This window comes from Melozone crissalis, unplaced genomic scaffold (assembly GCF_028551555.1).
Source record: "Melozone crissalis strain CALT ecotype California unplaced genomic scaffold, PUWL_Pcris_2 ptg000012l_1, whole genome shotgun sequence".
NCBI classification, from domain to species: domain Eukaryota; kingdom Metazoa; phylum Chordata; class Aves; order Passeriformes; family Passerellidae; genus Melozone; species Melozone crissalis.
This window is the reverse complement of record NW_026535790.1, coordinates 1,493,749-1,519,034: the sequence shown is the minus strand read 5'-3', so window position 1 is coordinate 1,519,034 and position 25,286 is coordinate 1,493,749. Positions and strand designations below refer to the sequence as shown.

At 48.7% G+C, this 25,286-nt stretch overlaps 2 protein-coding genes across 2 annotated transcripts in view; both read left to right on the top strand.

Annotated features, from left to right (window-relative positions):
• Window positions 1-4,767, top strand: part of LOC128933890 (syntaxin-binding protein 4-like) — a 38,497-nt gene extending 33,730 nt beyond the window's left edge. Inside the window, exons 18-21 of the mRNA XM_054271028.1 lie at window positions 983-1,032; window positions 1,885-2,015; window positions 3,264-3,321; window positions 4,086-4,767. Coding sequence (XP_054127003.1) covers window positions 983-1,032; window positions 1,885-2,015; window positions 3,264-3,321; window positions 4,086-4,188 — 342 coding nt within the window. The 3' untranslated portion in view covers window positions 4,189-4,767. The remainder of the gene's footprint in view (window positions 1-982; window positions 1,033-1,884; window positions 2,016-3,263; window positions 3,322-4,085) is intronic.
• Window positions 4,768-15,181: 10,414 nt separating this feature from the next.
• The window catches only part of SEC14L5 (SEC14 like lipid binding 5), a 33,725-nt gene continuing 23,620 nt past the window's right edge, over window positions 15,182-25,286 (top strand). Inside the window, exons 1-2 of the mRNA XM_054271029.1 lie at window positions 15,182-15,193; window positions 17,018-17,093. Of these exons, the coding sequence (XP_054127004.1) occupies window positions 17,031-17,093 (63 nt within the window). The 5' untranslated portion in view covers window positions 15,182-15,193; window positions 17,018-17,030. The remainder of the gene's footprint in view (window positions 15,194-17,017; window positions 17,094-25,286) is intronic.

The following is a 25,286-nucleotide window of genomic DNA, read 5'->3' as shown; positions in this document are numbered from 1 at the left end:
AGTCACTGTGTGTTGGTTAGGAGGAAGCAGGGGATGAGCTCAGATCTCCTCATCCCCCTGGGAGCAATGCAAACTCCATGGTGCAGGTTTTGCTGGTGGCTCTGCTCTTCCTGGCTCCCTGTGCTGAGGCTGTCAAAATCATCCATGCCCACCTTCCCTTGCTATAGCTCTATAAATAGGAACCTGGAGAGTGGCTTTGCTCTTCCAGTGCTTTTCCCCCTGGATTTCTTGCAAAATCTCAGAGTTTAATGCTTCATTTGATGGGTTTTCCACTTCATTCCCTATATTGGGAACACCAGTCTGTGTAATTAATAAACTGGCCAGCATGGGAAGCGTTAGTAGTCAGTCTATCTGCCATGGCTACTGGTGGCCTGTCCCAAGAACTCTTTAAATCAAGCAGAAACAGTGGAGCAAAAGGAAATGTAGATGCTGTGTCCTCTGCTCCAGAGAAGGAAGAATTAAATGCTCCAGAGATTCAGCACTATCTGCTAGAGCCTGTGCAGTTTGGGGTCAGACTTTGGAAATATATCTCATTGACCCCAGGGTCAAACATCACAGGATTTGAGCACTGGAGCAAAATGTCTTCCTTTTCCCTCCACCCCTCAGTGGTGCTGGAGAAGTGCATGGTAATGAGAGCTGACACGTGCAGGTCCAGCCCAGGAGCCAGGGGTTGCTGGCAGCCATGATCACTGAAATGCAGCCTGCAAAATTATTCCTTGGAAGAGGATTTTTGTGTTGCATTTCATGTGTTTTAGCAGTGGTATTAAAATGCAGAATTCAGATGTGTCTGTAAATTCATGAATGCTGCCTGAGCTGCAAAAGGCCTTGAGATATTTGCTTCAAGGGCAATGAATAAGCAGAAGCTGATTACTGTCATATTAAATCTGATCATCAGGAAAAACCCATGGGGTTTGTTCTCAGGAATTATTCATTCCCACAAGTTTGAAACCCTTTTTTTTTTTTTTTTTCTGTTGCATGACAGAACATTTACAAGGTCCTGAGCACACACAGTCATTTACCAGATGAGAAAAGGTAGGAGATGGCTTCTGGGAATGGTGAACAGCAACATGAAATGTCCTTTTCTGACCTTTCTCTGGGGAAGGTGCTTCACACGTAACCTACCCAGAGTTTCTGAACATACTTTCACTTTGGAAGTGAAACCATGGGAGAAAGATGATCTGGAGGCTGCTGGTGGGTTGATGCTGGGGGAATTGGGCCTGTGTTTAGGCATTTTTTGGGAGTGAGGAGCTGAAACTCAGCTTGGGTTAAATTGTTCTTGTCAGCAGAGACCCCAAGCAGGTTGTTTCAGAGCAGCAGAGTTTTGACTCACCTGTTTTTCCAAATATAAACCAGGTTTTGGCTCCAGGACCACATCCTTTTTATCAGCAGTTAGAACAGACAGAGTGTAAGCAAGGAGCTCTCCAGACTCTCAGCTGCATGAACAGCTGCAGAAACAGAGCTCAGGCTTCTGGACTCCCCTCCAACCCGAGCCTGTCTCCTATCACTTGGGCATAAATGTACCACAACTCTATGTGTGTTTTTAACTGATTAAATCATTGAAAAGTCACTGTCCCATCGATAATGACCAGTCCCTTTAAAAGCCAGTTTTTAAGAGCGATGGAAATCAGTTTTTAAGTTTCCAAGTTGGTTCTTTCTAATATAACGTGGGGGAAATGCTTTTGACAAGTTCTAAAGACTACTTTGCTATTTTTCTGTAACAAAGCAATGCAAGTGTGTCTAACAGACACTTGAATGCGGAGGGATGGAGATGCAACCCCCCAAACACACAGAATTTATGTAGCAGATCCTTCCTGAGAGGCTGGCCAGGATTGTCAATGCCCATTCTCTGACAGAGCTATTGATGGCACTTTCCGTATTTATAAGCGTCAACCATGAAACAGAAGAGGATAAAACAGATGCAGTCTCAGACACATCTCTTCCACCTTCAGATCTTGTTGACCTTTTGCTATCAGAAGCTAAAGAGCTGTTAGCACCAATCCTCTCCAACAAGGACGGTAAGCACTAAATGAACCAGAGAAAGCTGAATCCCAGCAAGTCCCAGGGATCTCTGCCAGTGTTATTGGCAGTTTCCAGCACCTTCCATATTTTTCCATACCAGTTGAGCCTCCCTGATTCTCTCATGCTCACTGAGATGTAATTACCCTATATCCATGTGACTCATCTGTGGATCTGCAATGCAGAGTCGCAGGGTATGGAGTCAAAGACTTGTGCCCAGGGCCAGAGGAAAGGTGTTTATCCAGGGGAAAAGCCCTGACAGGCAGGAGGAGGGTTTCACAGAATCACTGAAATGATGGTTGAAAGGGACTGCTGGAGATCAGATCTGCTCCAGGTAGGGCCATCCCAGTAGAGGGGATAGGCAGTGGGTTTAGCCAGCCAGGATGGAGATCCACAGCCTTCCTGGATGGTGTTCCCTCACTGCTCTGTGACAAAGATCTCCCCAGCACCAGCCTGAGCTCCCTCAGGGGCAGCCTGTGGCCTCTGCCCCCACTTACACCGGCTGCCCTGCCAAAAACAGCTCAGCTCCACAGCCTTTAATTTCCCTGATGTAGCAGTGGGGGCTGTGAAGTTGCCTCCTGGCCTCCTCTTTGCCAGGCTAAACAAGCCCAGCTCCCTCAGCCCTGCCCAGCCTCTCCCTGCAGGCCTGGGGCTTCCCTTGCTGGATCCTGTCCAGTTTCCCAACAGCTTTAAACCCAGGATCCAAACTTTCCTTCTGCCATCCAGGTACCGTTCCAGCAATGCTGAAAGGAAGGGAACAGTCACCTCCCGTTTCCTTGGAGTAAAATCCAGCCGTGCTCCCTTTTCCTCACATCTGTGAGCAAACCAGGGAACAATCCAGCTCCATGGCAGTCTGGGTTGGCTTTCCCAATCTGGGACTCTGAGCTGGTCCACAAGCCAGAGACATTTCTTGGTGGCAATTATTTGACCCTGCTTGTCTCCTCCCCCACAAAATGAGTGTCTGACCTCCTCAGTGTCATGTCCAGGTGAATGCACAGCCCCAAACAGGTGCCCAGTCCTTTACTTTGATGCTATTCACCAGCCCAGTGTGGCCACGGCCCAGCACTGGCTTTGTCTCAAAGCACAAGACACAAAGGAAATAATTGCAGCCTTTCAGGAGCACCTCTGGTTTGTGAGTGCTGTCAGCATTTTCTGAGCTCCTGCCCCATTTAAATGTGCATTATCATAATGCAGCAGCATTGGGCATGTTCTCTGCACTAACGTTGGCTCTGTGCTTCCATCTGCAGCTCTGCCATGGGACAGGGACCAGTGCCTGCCTGCTGAAGGAATCCCAAATTACAAGGAGTAGGTGTCAAAACTGCTGTGGTCTGTAATTTGGACAACACAGATACTAAAAATTCCTGTCTGTTTTGTTGGGTTTTTTTAACCAAAACTGTTGCTTGACGACTTTTGATCAGACAGTCTAGGAGAGGCCTCCAGATGGCCATGACAGAGAAATGCTGTGAAATTCCTAGACAGAAAGAGACTTCCTGCCCTGAACGGTGTGAATTCCTGGATTTCTCTTTTGCTTTATAAAATGCTGGTTTTCCTTCAGGCCAGATGGGAATTTGTGGTTCTGTGGCTTGTCTAGCCAGCATTTTTATAGTGCACTCTGTGTAAGGGAAAAAGCATCACTGAATATGTTAATTTTTTATGCTGTGATATTGAGATGCTGTGAAGCTCCAGACAAGGAAAGCAGGCTGACTTGGCTTTGTTTGGACCTTAAACTGTTAAATTTCCCTGAAACCTCTTAAACTGCTTGTATTTAACAGAGCCATTTCCTAAAGTTATCTGAAAGGGCACTTTGAGACCTAAATATCTCCTACTGTTTTCTTAGCTTAACTCAACCTGAAGATCTGCCAGCACAGTTTTTTGTTTAGGTACAAAGTACCCATTTGCAAATGATAATTTCAAGGTTATGAAAAGCATTTTCAGACAAAACAGGCAGCCTGCACAGTCTAACCAGGCAAGATCTGTGGCTGCTTCTTCTTTCCTAAATAACGAGTGCTATAATAATTACCCTCTGTGTCCTTCTCCCAAACTACCTAAGGCATCTTTCTCCTTTTCAGCCACCTCCATCAGAAGACTACGTGGCCCCCTCCTGCAGGCCAGACCAAGAGTGACCAACCACAGCCACCAAGCCCCACGGAATTGCCTAAGAAGCCGACATAAACATCCCATGGCTTGGTGGTGCCCTGAACCATGACCATCCATCCCAAGGGATGGGAAAGACACCCCCAGGCACCTCAGCTTCCAGGCCAAGCAGACTGAGAACAAGAATCATTCTTCCTAACTATCCAAGACTTTTTCAGCAACCTCCCCTGCGTGTCTACCTCCGAGTTATCATACAAGGCTTTTTGCTCATGGTTTTGCAGCTTTATAGGAAAAATATTCTCATGAGGCTACAGAGGCCTGGATTTCTGTGGCAGCCTTTTAGAGCTTGTATTCTGGGTAGCATGAATGTACCTGAGGGACTCAGGGGTCTCCAACAGATCCCTTTTGGTATTTCAGATGAAAAACCAAAGTCTATTTAGTGACTGTAATCAAAGCAGCTTAATCCCTAGTGTCCTAGTTGTCTTGGGATAGGAATTTCTCTTTTTATTCTTTTTGTATAGCTTATCCCAGCTGCAGTGCTTGGAGTGGGAAGCAGCAGCTCAGGCAGTTGCTGGCCAGAGGGCAGGAGGCCAGCAGGGTGCTGTGGTCACAGCGTGGACAGCGAGCCCTCCCTGGAACGTGGCAGGACATAGTGGGCATAGTGAACATAGCTCAGTAAAGGTCCCTGGTGTCACTGGGAAATGAGATCCACGTCATGCAGGACTGGGACAGCACTGGATGGGGATGGGCAGAGGTCTGGAAAATGAAATGGAAACACTCCTCACAAAGAGTTTGCTCTCTGGGTTCTGATTGCAGCTGCTGCGTTCAGCGTCTCACAGACAAAGACACAGCCTGAGACCATTTTTCCTCCCTTTTATTTTGGCAGCTCCTGGGGAGATGCATTGAGAAGTTGCAGGAAAATGGGGTACAATCTGGCTTTTACAAATAATTTGTTAAGATTACTTCAAATCTTCTTTGTGGGGGTTCAAAGCATGTGGATCCTTTATTGTCTAAATTAAAGGCTTAGACAAAATCATGACCCTCACCAGCATCTCCTGCACTCGAGGTATCACTGCACTACTAAACCAGCAACTGTGTGGTGGAATATATCACATAAATAACCAGTCTGAAATTCTGGGTAAGCTTAATTTCATAGCTTGGGGTAAATTAAATCTTGGGAGTGCATACCTCAGAATATAAATTAAAGGACTTCTTTTAAAAGGAGACATAATCCTTTGGACTGCTTACAAGGAATATTCCCAGGAAGGATAAAATATTCATCTTGGGATATCCTGTTTAATAGCTCATTGCCCAGTGCTCTCTGCTGTGATGGAATGATAGCAAATCCTGGTGTTACCTGTGGGCTTGGCCCCAGAGCTTTGTTCTCATCTCCTGTGTTACACAGACCGGTAAGAGGCACACACAGCAAAATCCAGTCTCACCAGTCTGGTGTACCCTGGCTCTGGAAAAACACCTCCAGTTCCCCTGGGGTTAACCAGCAGATCCCAATCTGCTCCTGGCAGGGTCTCTCCAAAAGCATTTGGCTAGAGGTGGCATCCCAGGGAGATGTCTCCAGCCACTTTTTGTCACACTTGTCAGGGAACAGCACAAACAGGATTTTGGGAAGGAGCAATTCTTGGGTTGTGCTGTGTTATTTCCTATTCCCAATGTCACTTCAGACTCCTGGGAGAAAAGGACAAAGTTATGGGGGAAACACACCTGTTTAGGCTGCACTTAATCAGCTAGAAAATCAACAATCTGTTGTGGGAATCCACAGAAGTTTCAATTTCATCTCTGACAGACATGGAATTGAGCCATATTCTCAAAATACAAGTTCTGAACTCCACCTCCCTGAGTTCTGGAAAGGCACAGACCAGGACTGTCCCAGCAGAGACCAGTTACATGATCTGAAAGAGGAACTCTTGATGCTGCTTCCACAGTCTGTATTATTCCATAAATGTGTGTTTAAGGGCCCAAGAAAGAAGATTTTGTAATAAAGCATCACAGTGGGTGAGGGTTGGATGAAATAAGCACTGTGTGGTTGGTGCTGGCACCTGGCAAGGGGTGGAAAGAAGGGGATGCTGCTCCAAGGCCGCTGTATTTGGGGTCTCCTGAGCTGTCTGTTTCCAAAAGAGCTGTGAAGTTCTCAACCTTTTAAATTTAAATTTAATAATAATAATTTAAATTTTAAACCTCTGAGGCACAGAGCCTCAACAGCTCTGTGCTCTCAGCTAACTGGCTCTGGAAAGGAAATCCTCCATGTTCCCACCAGCCACTGGAGAGCCTCATGTCAAACAAAGATCAAGCACTGCATGCTTCCCAAAGCTTTCATGTTTCTCAGCTGGTTTCCACTATTTCCTCTGAATTTACCATATCCCTGTGCCTTTGCTCCAAGGCCAGCAGATCTCCCTCTCTCTGTTAACCCTGCTGTTCCAACCCCACCTTGCAGAGCAGTGCTCAGAGCTAAGCTCTGACAAGAGCTGTGCTCCTGGAGCTGACACTGATTTTGGTTACCCAGAATAGCAAACCTGTGTCAGGCTTTACTCCCAGGCAAGGGGAATCAGGCAGAACTCAGCAAGGCACAGGGTGACATCTCACAGAGCTCCAAGAGGCAAAAGGGGAAATGCATGAAGGAACAAACAGCACAGAAAGAGAAGTTATTTAAATAGGGTGTTCTTTATTCATACAGGGCCTGTCTAGCAGTCTGTAAGAGAGCTGAATTCTGGGTTAATTTGCAATAATTTTGGCTTGCTTGTAAGGTTGTGGAGATGTGCTGCTGTCACAATGTGGTGTGTTTGTCTCAGAGAATGTGCCTTGGAGGGTCCCAGAATGACTGCACAGAAATGAGAAGGAGTATTTGTGATAAAAATGAGACCTGAATGGTATTAGATCTTCCTGAGTGGCCTTCCAGATCCTGAAGGGATCCTACAAAAAGATGGAGGGGGACTTTTACAAGAACATGTAGTAACAGGACAAAGGAGATTTCTTCACACTGACAGAGAGCAGGTTTGGATTAGATATCAGGAAAAACTTTCTTGTGAGGGTGGTGGAGTCCTGGCACAGAGAAGCTGTGGCTGCCCCAGCCCTGGAAGTACCCAAGGTCAGGTTGGATGGGGCTTGGAGCAGCAGCCTGGGATGGTGGAAGGTGTCCCTGTCCATGGCAGGGAATAGAACTGGATGAGCTTTAAGGTCCCTTCCAGCCCCCAAACCATTCTGTTTCCATGATTCTATGATAGGTTAGAATATGGCAAATATTTTATGAGCCAAAATGCAGAGAGACCTCCATAAACAGAGCATGTCAACACACTACAGCTGATAAATTTGAAAAGATGCATTTAAAGAGCATCAGTGGGATCAGCTGTTGAGCTGGAAGCTTTGAGTGTTAAATATTAGTGATGTGATCTGTTTATTTTGTATTTCTCTTATGCAAAGCAGAAATTCAGTTCTTAGCTGCTGGTGGGTCAGAGGCTGGGAGCCCCCTCTGCCTCACAAAACAAACCAAACCAAGATTGGAGCATCCATTTCAAAAGCTGCAGAAGCAGGGAAGGCAGGGCAGGGAGTATGTACGGGTGAATGTAGCAGAGCCATTAGCAGAGTGCTCATCTGCAGTCCCACGGGGAAAGGAACCCAATCTCAGCCTGCTGCTCTCCAGTTTCATCTCTGCCACCTTGCTGGGTGACCTTGGGCAGCACATTGAATCTCAGGTTTGCACCAAAAACGAACAGAACTGAGAGTGGCACGGGCAAGGCAAAGGCCAAAGGGATCCACGGGATGTGGGGAAACTGTGATGGTGTTCACAGGGGTCTGAGGTTGAGGGAAGAGACGAGGATCTGACTCCATGTTTCAGAAGGCTGATTTATTATTTTATTATATATATTATATTAAAACTATACTAAATGAATAGAAGAAAGGATTTCATCAGAAGGCTGGCTAAGAATAGAAAAAGAAGGAATGATAACAAAGGCTTCTGTCTTGGACAGAGAGTCTGAGCCAGCTGGACTGTGATTGGCCATTAATTAGAAACAACCACATGAGACCAATCACAGATGCACCTCTTGCATTCCACAGCAGCAGATAATCATTGTTTACATTTTGTTCCTGAGGCCTCTCAGCTTCTCAGGAGGAAAAATCCTAAGGAAAGGATTTTTCATAAAAGATGTCTGTGACAGGGCAACGTCCTGGCAGGAGGGGGTCAGTGAGTGCTGTGGGGTTGGGTACTGCTGGTCTGCTTTCAGTCAAGAAAACATCAATATTTCAACTTTTCCTGGCTCTCAGAACAGCAGATGCAGCTTTTGCTCAGCTCTGGTGAAGCAGAGCGAGATGAAGTGTTAAAAGGTGTCTTTACCAAGGTGTGCAGGTGCAGAGATGAGCTCCAGCCCAGAATAGTGCAGGGGAGGAGCTGCTGTGTCTATCCCAGCACTGGAGTGTGTGGGGGAGCCTCTTCTTCCTCCCAGCTCCCCTGTGACACCTGGACTGCAGCCCACGTTTAGAGAGTGCAATTCACCTCCATGCTGCTTAAATGGGCCCTAAAAGGCAGGTGAACTTTGCTGCTGAATTTTTAAAGCAAGCCTTTAATGTTTAAGCAGTGCTGATTTTCTAAGGGCTGTTGGACAGCAGCTCCCCAGAGTGACACTGCAGGAAGGGCTGGGCTGGAGGTGTGAAGCTGCCTTTGCCTTTTCCTTTCCCTCAGGGATCCTCCCCTGCTCAGGGCTGAGTTGCCCCAGCACCTCCATCACAAACCACTGAATTTCCTGGCCTTGCTGACTGCAGCTTTGGCACAAACCTCCTTTGCAAGTTCTTTCAGCTGCTTCCCTAATGAGGTAAATAGGAATAACAATATAATAACAATACAATGTAACACTGTCCTGGTCTGGAGCTCACCTCTGCCACCTCCACACCTCGGAAAATGAACAATCCCTACAAGCTTTTTCCTGCACGTGATGTGCCAATGCATTTGAATAGCTGTTGAATTTTTTAATTTATGCCACCAGATGAGGCAGAGAAGTTGAGAGAAAAGCAGAATTTGGAGTGAAATGCTTTTGTAAAAGGGGAAGTGGAGGCTGAATGATATCTCCAGACCAGATGTCCTTCCTGGAAGACATTCTCCTTTCTAACTGCAGGAGTTCCTGGGCTGCTGGGGGTGAGAACGTCTTTCTGAGGAGTTCCCATGAGAAAAAGCTGAGGGTCAGAGCCAGCCCTTGAGGATAACACCCAGTCCTGGTAGGTGGGAGGACAGTCAGGGCCCTTGGGAATGCCCTGGGGAGCTGGCCCTGTGTCAGGGGAAAAGGCAGCCCACTGCCTCTGGAAAATGCCAAGGTGACCTGCTGGCAGCAGGAGAAAAAAGTGTTGGAAAATAGGAATTATAGTCAGGGCTGCACAGCAGAGAAAAAGATGGATTGAGACCCACCAAAATCTCATCCAGCTTTTATAGCCTGAACAAAAGGGAAACAACCACAATTAGGGCACAAAGCAGTTACAGGCTGGTGTAAATTCTGCAGAAGAAGATGGAAATAGTTCTTTATTTTTTCTTCTGTTTTCTCTGAGGAAATTTAGCAGTAAATGAGGAACAGGAGAGACATACCACTTCTTTAAAAAAGAAAGTTGCTTTGTGATGGGAAATTCAGAATATTTATTTATAAATAAATACATTTTGTTTTTATTTTGAATACATGTTTATGAAGTAGATGTTGCAGGCCTTCAGTAACTTTGTGGTTTTTGATGCCAAGTTGTGCTGCAAATGTCTTTAGGAAAAGTGCTCTGGCTCCACAGGCTGCAGCCCTGGGAGCTCTGACATTTGATGGTCAATGGTTGTTTTTGAGCAGTGTCAGGTTGGTTTCCCCAGTCTGAGATAGCAGAACATTTCAGGAAATATTGCTGATCAGAAATAGCACTGCAGCTTCCTGAAATGCCTGCCCAGATAAGGGGACACTCTGCAGCTGGAAGTGATAAGGAGGCAGGAAAAGACAAAGCAGCAGTAAATGTGATGTTACTTCAATACCAGCAGGCAAAGGGGCAGCTGGTCCTTAGGGAGAACCTGAAAGGAGGCTCTGAAGGTGCAAAACATTCCCCAGCCAGTGTCCCACACCCACTCTTGGTGCCACACGCCTCTCCTGCCCCAGGACCAGCTGCTCAGGCACTCTTTGACACCCCAAAGTCAGGCAGTGTTGGCATCATTTCCTCCACAGAGCCATGGCCCCAAGGACTGTCACTGCATGGTGACAACTGCCCAGCACGGCCTGACAAACAGGGGCCACTCACCCTGAGCTGCAAAGGTTTCACCAAACACTGCTCAGGCTTTCAGAGCTGATGGGAGAGGGGAAGCTGAGGGGTGAGGATGTCTCCCAGGGTCCTCCTCAGTGTCACTTGTCTGGGTGTGCCCTGGTACCTCATCCCAGAGTACAGTTTGGGGAATATTTGCTCAAGGAGTGGGTTCACAGGTGTGTGATAAATCATGTAATAAATCAAACAATACAGTGCAGTGATAGAGTAAAGGGCTGAGGTGAGCAGGTCCCTTTGCTCTGACCTACCCTGGGATGAGCAGGATTAGACTGTTTTGGAGCTGTGGCTCTGCGTCCTCCTGCCCTGACCCAAGAAGGTTCCTCCTCCACCTCAAGGACAGGTGCCAACTGGGGGAGAATCACAGAAACATGGAATATCACAGAAACATGGAATATCCTGAACTGAAAGGGTCCCATCGCATCATCCAGTCCAGCACAGCCCTGCACAGGACACTCCATCAATCCCACCCTGTGTCCCAGAGCGTCGTCCAAGCACGCCTGGAGCTCAGGCAGGGTTGTTGCTGTGGCCCCTCTGTGGGGTGGGGTGAGCCCATCTCCACACACAGCCCTCCTTATTCCCCTTTTCTGCCCACGGGACCCCACAGGGAAACGTGCCCGGGGCTGGAGCCCTCAGAAGGACACGGAGCTGCTGGGGCGAGTCCAGACGAGGCAGCAAGGTGATCAGAGGGATGGAGCAGCTCTGCTGTGGGGACAGCCTGAGAGAGCTGGAGACTCAGACTTCAGAGCCCTTTCCAGCGCCTAAAGGGGCTCCAGGAGATCTGGAGAGGGACTTGGGACAGGGGCTGGAATGACAGGCCAAGGGGGAAGGCAGGGCTCGGTGGGACACGGGGCAGCGCTGTTCCCTCACGGCGGGACCGGGACCCGCCCGCCCCTCAGCGAGATGGCGGCGGGGGGCGCGGGGAGGCCGCACGTGCGGGGGGCGGGGCCTGCCCGCGCCCCCGCAGCACAATGGACAGCGCCCTGCGGGGGCGGGGCCGCGCGGGGGCGGGGCAGGCAGGGGGCGGGGCCGCCGCAGCCGCGGGAGCCGCCGAGAGCGGGATGGGTCCGGCCGGGCTGCGCCGCGCCCGCGGTGAGGGGGAGCGGGACGGGCGGTAGGGAGGGGAGCCGCGGTGTGGGCTCGGGAATCTGGGTGTGGGGTACGGGAGGCAGCCGCGATGGGCAGCGCTCTCCGGGGGTCTCTCGGCGCCGCCGTGTGAGGGAGGGGCGGGAGGGGGTGGGTGTGAGGCTTTTCCTGCCTCGCGTGTCTGGCCGGGCGCGTCGTGAGGCGGCGGAACGGGGGCGTGTGGGGGCGCCGGGAGCCGCTCTCCTTCGGACACGAGAAGCCGAGAGGGCAATTTTAGCCATAATCCTGTGGGATCGGGAAAGGAGCCGGTGAAGACCGGGGTGGCGGGGGATCCCTGGGGGTCTAAGGACAAAATGCAGCGGTTCTGGAGCTGTCGGGTCCGTGGTGCCGGGGGCAGCGCGGCGGGCGGGCCGAGCCTGGAGGGGGCTGCGAGCGGGACCCCGGCACCAGCCGAGCGCCCCGGGCTCGGGGTTAACAGATCCACCCTGAAACTCGCCCTGAAGTGTTTATAAACTCCAAGGGTGACCCTGATCAATGGCTGTTGAGTGCATTGATGGATTTAACAGGTTGCCCAGAGAAGCTGGGCATCTCTGGAAGTGCCCAAGGCCAGGCTGGATGGGGTTTGGAGCAACCTGGGGTAGTGGGGCTAGAACGAGACGGGATTTAAGGTCCCTTCCAAACCATTCTGTGATTCCATGTTTTCAAGTCAGCTTCAAGGTGAACCACGTATAGTCTCTGGGTCACTTGGCTAAACTCCTCCAAGCAGTAAAATTGGTCTGTAGAGGGTGAGAAGGTGCTTGTGTGGATGGCACCACTTGTCTGGTGGGGCTGATGACAGCCAGCCTCTGTTAAAGGAAAATACAGCTGCAGACTTAACTCAAGGCACGCTGAAACAGTTTGCTGGGGCTTTGTTGTACTGTCAAGTGAGCTTCTGCCTGGCTCTGCTCTTGATTTATGTGTTAAACTGAAGCATGGGGTCCTTGGCAAAGGAGGATGTGAACTTGTTGAAGTGGGTCCAGAGGAGCCCATGGAGGTGCCCCAAGGGCTGGAGCCAGGCTGGCAGAGCTGGGGGTGCTCACCTGGAGAGGAGAAGCTCCAGGGACACCTCAGAGCCCCTGCCAGGGCCTGAAGAGGCTCCAGGAGAGCTGGAAAGGGACTGGAGACAAGGGATGAAGGGTGATGAAGCCCTGGCACAGGGTGCCCAGAGCAGCTGTGGCTGCCCCATCCCTGGAAATGTTCAAGGCCAGGTAGGATGGGGCTTGGAGCAGCCTGGAACAGTGGAACATGTCCCTGTGCAAAGCAGTGGATGAAACAGGATAGGCTTTAAGGTCCCTTCCAACCCAGACCATTCCAGGATTCTGTGTCTCCTACTCTTAAATTTTGTTTGAAAATTGAACTATTTCCTACCCTGGGTGGATAAATGGATGTGCTGTGACTTCCTGTGGAGTAGTAAGGTGAAGAATAAGGGGTTTACTTCAGGAATGCTTATCTCCTGCTGCAGGCTGGCAAATATCACAGAGTTAATGCATTGCTGTGCATAAAAGTTCCATGGTGATTCTTTGGTGAGAAAATTACCTTATGAGAGGCATGTATGGAAATATTGGGCATGGAGCTTGTTGTGATACACACATGGAAGAGAAACAGCTCTGAGAGCAGAGTGCTGACACTGTTCCGTTTCCTTCTTCCCCTCAGCCAAAAAGACTGTTCCCTATTGTGTGGTCAGGAGTGTATCAATGTTGTTGTTTGGGTGTTTGTGTTGCTTGTCTTTGGTGTTGGTCCACACCAGGACTCCAGGTACCTCTGCCAGGTGTAGCAGCAGTGCCCAGGCTCCACCTCAGCACAGTGACCTGTACCTTCCATGCTGCCTCACCTGCTCCAGAGATGTTCTCAGGGGCAAGACTAAGCCCTGCCTGAGCAGATGTCTCCTTCTAAAAACTGGTAAAGATTTATTCTGGCACCATTCTGCCTTGAGCCTTCTTTATATCAACCTTCAAGAGACTTGTTCTCAAGTTCTTAGGTGAAAAAGCTCTAATAAATATCCTACAGCTTGGTGCTGTGTTGTTATTCTGTGTATAAAGCATCAATTACAATATCTCCCTCAGTGAAAGGGGCCCCAGGCAGAGGAAATGTCACACACCTTTCACTCCACCTTTCTCTAGGAAGAATGCAGCCCTGTGGATTCCCCTTTTCTAACTGGAAATATCAGCTTAGCTGGGTGCCACAGCTGGCTTTCACGTGGTGCAATGGTATTTGAGGAAGTCAAGAATCCTGCTATTTTCAGCAGTTCTTTGTCGAAAACAAAACAAAAAAAACCTGCTCAGTTCTCTTCAAGATGAAAAGCAGCCACCACAGGTGGGAGAAGTTAATAAAGCCACTTGCTGCCAGTTCCACATCCAGCAGGCAGCCCCAGTGTGGAAGGAGCTGAGTGAGTTCTGTGCCTTGATGAGGGGCAGGGGATTTGATTCAGGGGTTTCTGTGTATTTCATCTGTGCACTCATTTCTGATTTCCAACCATCTGGCTGCATTCTGTGGAGTAAGCTGCTCCTACAAATAGCAGAATAGAAGTCAAGCATATGGAAAATCCCTCAGGTGTGCAGTGGGTGATTCTGGATGAGAAGGAAACACCCAGTCACTGTCACTGCCTGTCCCTTTGCTGTATGCAGTGATGTGAGTTCCTGCCTGGCTCCTGTGTTGGGGGAGCTTTGCACACTGGGGCTGCACCACTGCTTCTTCAGAATCCATTTCTCTGGAGTTACAGCAGGTGCCATCAGGGGTCCATATCCCTCCTCCTCCCACCTCCTTCCCTGGAGCACCTGCTGGTGCATCTCAAGCTTGTAATGAGCTCTCTCTGGCTCACAGAGGAGTTGCTGTGTGGGCTGGAGCAAAAGGGGTGCCCAGGGGGCTGAGGCTCCCAGGGCTCAGTGCTGTTGGCACAGTGTGTCACAGGGTGCTTTGGGAAATGTCGTGGCTGCTGCTGTTTGCTGTGTGCAGCTGTGCAAGAATTGAATTATTTTTAATACTACTTGGGATGGTTAGGGTTGCTATTATTGGGGTAGTTGTTAGCAGCCAGATTTGTTGCTTCAATGCATTGATGACTCCAACCTCTGAGCTTTTCTCTTTTATTTTAACTACTCTGGGCTTGCCCAGCTGGTATTGAACCTCTTTCCTAGTGTTTCCCCATGGATGCTCCAGGTGTGCCTCCACCTGTGGATTGGGGTTTCCAAGTGATCATGCTGCAGTTCAGTGGGTCACTGCTCTTCACCTGAGTTGTCTTCCCTCAATGTTTCTTTAGCCAGATGCGCATAGGAAGTTGAGCAGGGAGCCTGGGCCACTGTAGAGCTGGGAGGATGTTTGAGGAGCAGACAAACTCTCTGGTTGGTGGTTGAACATACCTGTTTATAATTTGAGTGGAACACGAGATGAATTTAAAACCACATCTCTCTTTGGTGCTAAAGCCCTGGGAAGATGCACTCTTGAGCTAATATGGCCCAGCTGCCCAGTGGTAACACCTGGGACTCTTTGTCCTCATCAGTGCTAATCATCATCTTCAGCTGGGTGTGCCAAGCAGCCACCTTTCACTGCCTTTTCTGATGTTTTTTTTTTCTTTTTTTCCAGGACTTACAGCAAGAATCCCTGTTGCTTTGAGAAGCACAATGACCATCTCACAGCTCTGTTTGGAGGAGAGGGCATAGAAAGTCTGCTACCACTGCACTCTCCCGAGGTAGGAAAGATTTCCAGGGCAGGTGTGAGTTATCAGCTGTCATTCTTCCACAGCTTCCCATGGGTGTAACAGTCACTGGCTCTTTTCTCCAGCCTCCCCTCAGCTGGAGGAGCACAGGGACAATAAACATGTGGCAGTCAGGTCCAGCAGCTGCCAGGAGCAGGGGCTCTGTCCAGGTTGTGCCATCCCACTGCTCTATGGCTGGTGCCTCTGTGGGTGATTCTAGACTGATCTGTCTTGGGCCTTCCTGCTGTGGAGGTTTCTGACCTTCTCCTGCCAAGGTGCAGGAAATCCTGGTGCAGGAGGTGAGGTCAGAATAAGCAAGATCCCTGCTAAATGTGCTTGAGGAGGCTTCTCCAGCTCTGTTTGTGCCCACAGGAGGGTCCCTGCCCAGCCTAATCGTGTTACAGGTCATGTTCCAAGGTGCCCTGTCCTGTGCCTCTTGGCTCGGGTGTCTGACACCTGATAGCAGCCAGGGCTCCCTGGGATGTTCTTGTCCTGCTGCACTCTGGGTTGGATGCTCTGCTGGGAGTTTCTCTCTGCCCTGACTGGCTTGGCATGGACTGGCTTTTAGCCCCAGTGAGACAGAGACCCAGCAAGTCCTGACCTTTGCTGCTTGGGTAATGTGATCCTCTGCAGAGGAACTGTCTGATCACTGGGCCCTATTTCTCCAAAAATCCCCCATTCTCAGGTACTCAAACTCTTCATGTCCTTTTTCCCCTCATCCTTGCATAGATTTCACAGTGTGATGGCATCTTGCAGCAATTTTTGAGGGAGAATCTATTGCCTATTCATGTTTCACCTCGGGTTTTGGGCTGAAAATGTCAGGGATAAGTTGTGAGTGCTCTGACTGAGTTCAGCGCTACACTGCGTCACGCTGCCCAGGGCTGTGTCTGCTCAGCAGTGGAATTTGAGTGGGGTGGAATGAGCACAGTGCCTCCAACCAGCCGTCCATCCAGCCTTTTGTGTCCTGATGCTCATGGATGGCATTGGCAGGAGCAGAACAAAGGAATTCCTAAAGGAATTGCAGAAAGCAGCCTAATAATGCTTTTTATAATGATTTGTGCACTTCCCTTGAGATGCTGGTTACTGGTGCATGTTTGAGGGTTAAAACCCAGGCAGGAGAGTCTGAGGGAGGAATCCTGATGAGGACAGTGAGAGGTGGCTGGGAGCAGGGAAATGCTGAGGACAGGATTGTTCCTGCTCCCTGCAGTTCTTGCCTCAGTTCAGCTGGAACAGTGGGCATCCAGGCAGTGGGATGTGATTGCCAGCTTAGCATCAGGCATGTTCTTTCAGCATGCTGCTTCCTTTTCCTTCCTTTCAGTGAGCTAAAACAACTGAACCCTACTTTGTGCACAAAAGCATTTAAAACACATGGTATGGGAAGCTGTAGAAGCTTTCAATGAGAAAGATTTTGCCCTAATGATTACAGGTATAATTTAGGGAAGGGGGATAGGGGGAAGAATTGCTGTGTAGACTCTGTAAGGCTCCTAAGACAGGCTCCTTCTCCAGAGTACATTTCATTCTGGCTTTACATCTCTGTACTGTGCTTTAATTATTGTGAGTTTTGTTGGAGCTCCAAGTTGAATTTATTGCAGTAGTGCTGGCAAGCAGCACAGGATGCTGGGCACAGCTCTGGACTGGGACTGCAGAGATTTGCCTCTGTCTCTGCCACTCACTAGGCAAGATATTCCACCTAATAAATCTCCTCTCTATTTGTAAGAAAGAGCTACAACTTCTAGTAAGATCTTTAAAAATCACCTAGAATATATTGCACTGCTTGATGTGGGGGATCTAAAATGTTCTAATTTCTCTCTGTTACAGGTGTGTGGTAAAAATGGTGCAGAAATACCAGTCCCCAGTTCGAGTCTACAAATACCCTTTTGAGCTCGTCATGGCAGTGAGTAACACTGAGCACCTTCCCTGCTCCAGCTGCTGAGGGCCAGGGCAGGTGGGGGATTCTAGGTTTGGCTGCATGTCTGTGACAGTCCTGCTGCAGGGACAGAGCCTCAGCTCCTCTCCCAATTTTCCAGGAAAAATAAGGATTGGTATCTCATTATTAAGAATGGCAGCTTAGTTGTTAGAAGGGGAAAAAAAAGAAAGCAAACAAGAAAATCCAAATTTATGTAATTATTCTTTGACAAAGAAGAAAAGAAAAAAAAAAAGACATTGTTAGGCAGGGTCAGTTTGTGGCCTTTGCCATATCACCAAATGCCACTCAGTTCAAAATGTGTCCAGCTGTGATCCCAATCAGCACTGTAGTATGGATGTATCTATGCCCGGATTCTGAGTAATACTGAGCTTTTTGATTTGTTTAAAGGATGGAAATCTTTGGGAAAAGTCTCCTGTATTGTTCTTCCTCATCCACTCTGTGATTGAACTGTCAGGAGACCTCTCTCCAAAACTTGTGATTTCCACAAGGGGCTTGAGTGCTGTCACTGAAGTTCATTCACTGGTGGTGCAGAAGGCTGATGTTGACCATGGGAGGTGCTTTAGGCAGAGTTTCTTTTCAATATTCTGGACTTTGTCACAATTAGGTGTGAGTCAAATGCCCTTCTCAAAGGTTTGCTGTTGCATTTTAAGGGCAGCATTTGGGTGTTGTTAGAGGAGCTTGTTTATGGGATCTTGCAAGGTTTTATTTTATAATCTGCTGGGCATTTCAGTCAGCTGAAGGGATCCCCAGGCTTGGTGTTTGCCAGTTGTAGCCTGCTGCTTCCTCCATGGGCTGTTCCCAGTTCCTTTAGTTTATGGGAGCCCAGAATGAAGGTGGGAAGCTGCAGCTCTTGCAGACAGCTGATGTGATTCCCGTGAATGGAAGGGAGAGCCTCTCTTGAGCTCCTCTTGACAATGTGACCACTTCAAGATTTCTGAAAAATTCACGCCTTAAGATTTGTTTTGTCTGAAACAGCCTCCAACCTTTTATTTCAACAGTTAAAACTGGGAGCATCAGTTTGTTGCTCATTGTGAACAGGGGACCCCAAAGGCAGCAGCAGCAGCTGAGAGTGGTTGCTGCTCACTTTGCTCTCTGATCATCCAGATGAACACTGCTTTTGCTGACAGTTGAACTCCCTCCCAAATCCACCCCTTTTTCCCCCAGTTTTCCCCAGATTGGCCATGTCTGTTCACAGCTAAACCAGTAAAGTGCCACAGAATTGCCCTGACCAGTTTGGGGCTGGTGTTTGTGGCAGTGGAGCTTTCCTGGCTCTGCTCTGTGCTCTCTCAGTGCATCCTGTGTGAGAATAAGACACCAGTACCTGTGATGAAGATCCTGGGACCCTTTGCTCCATGCACACCTCTCCACGTTCCTGTTGTGTCTATTACCAGGATAAAGCTGCCACCAGATGCTCCTCAGTCGATTGGCTGCTAATTGAGGAGGGCTGCCTTGAGACAAATCCTTTGTAAGCTTGTTTAGCACATGCCTAAAGGCCAGGGGCTGCTAGGCTTAATTCTGCAGTGGTTTAAGTTTATTTGCTTTCAGTTTTTCAGCATAACAGAACTTAAAATTGCCTGGGAATTGAGGGCTGGGGTTCTAAATGTCATCCTTTATTGTTCAGCAAATCTTAGCAAAGTTGTCAGTCCCCTTTCTTATGTACAAATCCCTTTTCCAGGCTCACCCAGCAGACTGTGCTGTGGAGTAGGGAGCACAATATAGACCCCTTAGCTCCCCCACGATGTCCTGTGAAAATCCTGTGTTCCCAGCAGGATCTGCTGTTGTCAAGCAGCATTTCAGCCTTGTGGTGGTCGGTGCAGGCAGGGCTGGGTGCCACCGTTCAGTGCCACCGTTCAGTGCCACCGTTTGTGTGGAGGCAGCTCGGATCTCACGGAGCTGTCAGGTACCAGCTGTCAGTTGCTGGAAGTTTTGCAGGGAAGAGTGGGTGTGCAGTGAAGCTGTTTTGCTCCTCAGCACGTGGCATTGCTGTTAATCTCCTTCACCATAAATCTGACAGCAGCTTCCTCAGCACTGAGATTCAGCTGCTTTCATCTTTTCCCCTCAGATGCTGTGTGGGAACCTTTGGAGTGCCGAGGTCTCAGGCTGTGGTAGGGAAGCAGAGGTTGCAGGGTGACCTCAAGACACCCCCATGTTTTACAGATCTTTGGGCACCCTTCAGCCTGATACACTTGTGCTTAGTTCTTCACTGGGAAGGGTCATTCCTCACAACACAGTAAGTAAGTTGGGAAAAGTATTTTTCCCTCAGAACCTTCAGTGTTTGGACCCTGAAAGCAGTGAGTGTGCTTTGCTCACATAGAGTTTGAGAAATAGGGGTGTCACAGCCAAATTTGGCAAGCAATTCCTTGTTTCTGGGCTCACACACACCCCAGGCCTTTTGTGGAGCCCATCCCCAGGACCAGGAGTTCTCCTTGAGGCCATGTGTGTGCCTGAGGCTGTGCTCAGGGATGAGCTGGGGCTTTTCCTGTGATACCTTTGTTACTGTGTCAGGGTAATTGTCTCTGGATTTACACTCTGCCCTTTGCTAATGCTCCTGCAGCTTGGGTTGGAGCATTTGCAGGCAGGAGATTTGACGTGTATTCCAAGTCCTTGGAAGAACATTCCCCTCCTTGCTCTCTTTGCCAGTCCTGTGCATCTGGGGAAGTAAAAGGGAATCAGCTTAACAAGTCTTTTCTTGTCATTTGGGAGTTCTGAATTTTTTTCTTGTCCTTCCTTCTAAAACAGATTTAAGCAAAGGGTGTTTTTTCCACACCTGTCCAAGGTCACTGTAGTCATTTCCACCTGCTTTGTTCCTAACTTCGATTCACATTAATGGATCAAAAGTATTATGCTCTTCAAACACATATTCAGTGCCTGGCACCTTTATACCTTATACTTGAAAAGAACCTTGACTTCTGTTAGGCTTTGTTATCTTGTCATGTTTTTCCTTTCTATTTAATCTTTTTTGTCTGTGTCCTCTTTTAAATGGAGCTGTTCCTCCAATGGATTGTCCATGCCTCTCTGGGCCTCATCTTGTCTTCCCTTCAATTAGATCAGTAGATTTGACATTGCATGTCTTCTAATTTTATCTTACAGCCAAGAAAATTCCCAAGTATAAACTTACTTTTCATTTTCTTTCTGTTGTAACTGGAAAGCTAAAAGGGATTTTTTTAAAATGTTATAATGAATGAAAAATCCAGAAGGAGAGGTACCTCTGCCGTATATGAGTGATGCAAATATTTGTGAGCCTTCTGTGATGTACTGGGGAGGAGAATTTGGTTTGGGTGAGTGAGTCCAACATGCAGGAAACAGCCAAGAGAGAGAGATATTGCATATTTAATGTTATTTGCAGTGAATTATTAGGTTAGATGAGATGGCTGGGGCTGGAGGGTTTCAGCTTTGAATGTGGTAGGGAGTTGTGCTCCTGTTCTTTTTAGTAGTGCCTCAGCCCTTCATGCTCAAGGCTGACATTGACCATTTTCACACCCTTTAGGGGATTTATAGGGTCAGGTCCCTAAAGCTACAGGTTGGGAATAACCCCCCAGAGACATTACAGGGCCTTGTGTATGTGATGGATAATTTCAGTTGCTGCATCAGTGGTGCAGATGAGAAATCTCTGACAGCACTTAATGATTTGCTCCTCTTGCCACAGTGCACTTCGTGTTCAGCTCTCACTGCTAAGAGCAGTTATGGTTTCTGCTGCAAGAGAGAGATCTTTCTGCACTACTAAATAAAAATAAGTCATGATTTGGGGAAAAAGAGCAAAGATCAGGCACTGGGAGGTTTGCAGGAGCATCAGCTCCCATTGCCTGTGCAGTTGTGTTTTGTGCTTGAGACAGAGCTGCCGTGGAGCCCCACATGTGCCTGATGTGAGTCAGTGCTGCTTTCTGCTTGACCTCATTTCTTGGTGCTGCCCAGGGCATGTGCTGACACATATCTGTGCAGCTGGGAGCCCGAGCTCTTGGACACACACACACACATGGGAGCCTTGGTGTGTGCTTCTGTGCTGCCCATCAGCCAGGCCAGTTCTGCTCCTGCAGCTGGAATGTGGCTGGGGTGGCTCCTCTGGGGTGCCTCTCTGGTGTGGGGGTGTTTCTCATCTCCAGCATCACTCAGAGTCTCTGACAGACCTGTGGCAGCTCAGGAGCCCCTGCCTGGCTCTGCAGGTGAAAGCTGCAACATCTCAGCTCCTGGCCTGCACTTCCAAGCAGCTCCCTGGCTCTTCCGGTTTTAGTGGTGATTCAGTGTTTGAATCACACAACAGTTTGGGTTGAAGGGGCCTTAAAGCCCATCCCATCCCACCCCCTGCCATGGCAGGGACACATTCCACCATCCCAGGTGGCTCCAAGCCCTGCCCAGCCTGGCCTTGGGCACTGCCATTGATCCAAGGGCAGCCACAGCTGCTCTGGGCACCCTGTGCCAGGGCCTGCCCACCCTCACAGGGAACAATTTCTCCCCATCTGACTCTGCCCTGTGGCAGGGGGATATCATTCCCCTTTGTTCTATCACTCTGTTCCCTCATACAAAGTCCATCTCCAGATTTGTAGGTCTCCAGTGTTCTTTACATTTAGTTGTTCTGCAGTTTTTTATTTTGCAGGTGAGACAAAGTAGGAAATTAACAGTGGATAGATCTGTTTCAGCTCAGTATAATTTCAGTGTCAGAGGTTCTAACAGCTAAGTGACAAGTTTAATTCAGGCTACAATTGCTGCAAGTTTATTTCAAGTCAGAACTTACTTCTCATGGAGTAAGCAGCTGAAATATTCCTTCTCCACCATCTCTACTCTCTCGTGCTACACACAGGTCATACCCATGCAAAGCAAACATCCATGGTCCCAGTGTGAGATGTCTCTCTCTTGTGCCTGCCTCTCAGGAGCAGTCCCAGTGATTGTCACTGGATTTGGCAGAGGTCCTCACTGCTGTCCCTCAGCCTCCTCTGCACTGTTTGCTCACTGGCAAAGCTTTTGCTCCTCTCCATCAGCTGAGGATCTGGCCAAGGGTTACGTGCAAGAGTCACCATCCAGGACAGCTAAAATCCAAATGCATCACTCATTTCACAGCCATCCTAACATTCTTTTGTCACCAGAGTTAGGAGGTTTGTAGATGCAGGCTAATTGAAAACAGCTCCTTGCTGTTTTGGCTGTCAGGCTTAGCTGGAGGAGAGGAAGCTCTGAATGCTGGAGGTCAGGTCCTGACAGCCAGAACTGCTTTCCATCCACTTTTTCAAACTTATTTTCCTTTTCAGCATTAACATGCATTGTGTTAAAGTTTTTAGATTTTAAGTAGCTTTATTTAATGACTTCTTCCTGTTACCTTTAGCAGATTGAATGTATAAAGAGACTGCTTAAATCTTGGTGTGCTGGGTGTGCTCTCCTCCTTCCCCAATGCTGTGGTGTCTTAAAGGGTTTGATTTTTCACTGGCTGATGAAGTGATGCTCCTGCAGAACCTCTGAGTCCCCTTTGCTGCTTAACACCCAAACAGCTCAGGGTGTGCTGGGAGCAGACAAATGCTGTGAGAGCTGGACAATGCACAAGCAGGCTGATGTCTGGCAGGGGTCACATCAGCTCTGTGGGTTTGTCCAGAGTGACAGCTCAATGTGTGTGTTCACAGACCGGCCAGGCCTCAAAGGCTGCTGCTGTCTGTCAGGTCACCCACAGTGCCGTGTCCTGCAGTGCCATGGCACTGCTGCACCACAGGGCACACTTTGGGGGGCTCCTGAATGCCAGGTTGGAGTTACAGGCTGGAATGGCCCCATCTGGGGCTCCAAGTTGTTGTCACTGTTATGGTATTGTCACAGCCTGGTTTTAAATAAAGAAAAGTAGAATCTTGACTGGAATATTTGATGCTGGCTCATAGCCTCTGCTTTCAGGTGTGAGCTCTGGAGAGCATTTGCTGCAGGGAAGCAGAGCAGCTCCTGGCAGCTGGAATCCTCAGGAGCAGCAGTGCAGGCACAGAGGGAGCAGCCAGGGAGGTTGGAATGGAGCTCTCAGTGCAGGAGTGCCAGGGGAGAGGATCCTGCTGTCCTCTCTGGGGGTGGCTGCAGGTGACACAGGGAGGAGCTTTGCTGTGTGTCCAGTGCTTGGGAGCTCCTTTGCAGCTGCTGTGATGCAGGTAATGGCACAGCTTTTAGAAATTTTGAAATTTTTAGAAATTTTGAAATGCTATTGCTGAGTGGCAGGGCCCTGGAGATGGAGAGAAAATCAATCTGCAATGGGGAAAAATGCCACAAAACAAGTGTTCTTTGGTGGTCAACCCATGCCACACATGACATGAAATGTCTTGATAATAACCTAAGCAGTTAAGAAATTAAGAAGTCCTTGCAAAGCAGGATGTGATGTTTTTTTTGTTTATTTGTATATTTTGTTTATTTGTTATTGATTATTGTATGTTATAGATTGTTATTGATGTATAGATTGTTGGGTATATAAAACTTGAAATTCCTCCTTGGATGTGCATGGTCTGCCTGTAGCCATGGGCTTTTATTGATATATAGATTGGTGGGTATATAAAACTTGACAATTCCTCCTTGGATGTGCATGATCTGCCTGGCAGGCTGTGCCAAGTATTTTAAAGAAGGCAGCTTCTCTCATCCCTACTTTTTGCCCTGTTTGGAAGGTGAGTTTGCTGTGACTGCCAGAAGCTACTGGGTTAACATTTTATGCACTTAGAGATAATCTAGTGTTGACTCAAGACATGATGCTTCAGTGTGACTTGAAGGCTTGAAACTCTGCTGTCAAGATACACTAAAAATATCCCCTCATCTTGCTGCTGAGCAGCACTTGGCAGCAGGAGCTGGGGGTGATGCTGTGGGTGCCAGCTGGGCTGGCTCTGCTCTGGGGGCTCAGCCCCAGGCCCTGCCACCTCCTCCCTTGGCATGGAGCAGGTTGAGAGTGAGCAGTAGCTGGGGAAGAGCTGACATTTCTCCTGGGACTGTGGTGTGGGATGTTTGCCCTCAGGTGAGCAGGAGGTGTTTGGTGAGTGCTGTTTGTCCCAGCTGCTGGAGGATGGAAGAGCTGCTGGCAACATCTGCACAGCACCCTCAGTGTGTTGTGTGGGGAGGGCAGAGGTCTCTGAGAGCTTTTAGACTCCATTTGCTGGGCAGGATGGTGCTGACCATGTGTGTCTGCAGAAGGTTTGCACTAATTCCAAGGGCTGTAAGTTCCCTCACCTTCTCCAGCTGCAGCATGGAGGTGTTCCTTGAAGGATGGGTTGTGTCTCAGGCTTAATCTGGCTGGTGCAGGGATGGCTGAGCTCTGAAGGGAGCTCCAGTTCAGAGGCACAGCACAGGGAGACACCTCCAGCTCTGCTCCATCACCTTTATCTCATCTTCCTGTAGTGACCCTTCTCTACTGAAGGTGTAGATGCAGAAGATAAATTATAAACTCTTCAGCAGGGACTAAAACAGGTGGTAAAATTTAGAATCATAATTAATTCTCACACCTCAACCAATATGAGCTTGTTTAAGTGCTGAGCACAGTGACTTTCCCAAGTCTGGCCCTGAATCATGGCCAGTTTGTATAAATTCTCACAGCATCCTCTGGCAATGACAGAGTGTCCTTCTGAGTAGCCATTAGTTTGTGAGCCAGCCTTGTTTGATTTTGGGGTGAATCAGCAAGCAGTAAATGTGTGATGTGACACTTGACTGCTGTGTTTTGCTCTTTCAGGTGTTAGTCACACCAGATCTCTGCCTCCTTGCCTTCCCATTTTGGTTTCTCTCTCTCCACACTGGGCTGTGACAAGCAGTGGTGTACAAGCAGTGATTCCTGGATAAGGTGTCACTTCCACAGTTTTTTGTAAAGGCCAAAGCCTTGTGCTGTTGGTGACTCCAGCTGCTCCACACAGAGTTCCTTCTCCCAGCAGAGGAGAGAAGGCTGCAGCAGGACAGCTTGAATGGGATATTGTTCCTGCTCAGACAGGAGGGCAGGCACGTTGGTGCTCCCTGGGAGGGCTTTGTGCAGCTGCAGGGCAGGGCCTGGCTGTAGGAGCTCTGCTGTGGCCCTCAGTTGTGCCTCTATTGCAATAGATGCTGCTGCTCCCTGAATTGTTTCTTTCACCAAAATCTGAAGGAATGAGGCAAATTCTTGGCTGTAGTCCAGGCTGAGATAACACTGGGTCAATGTTTGTGGCCTGGGTGCTGTTGTCCCATGCACTTCTCGCTGGCAAATCT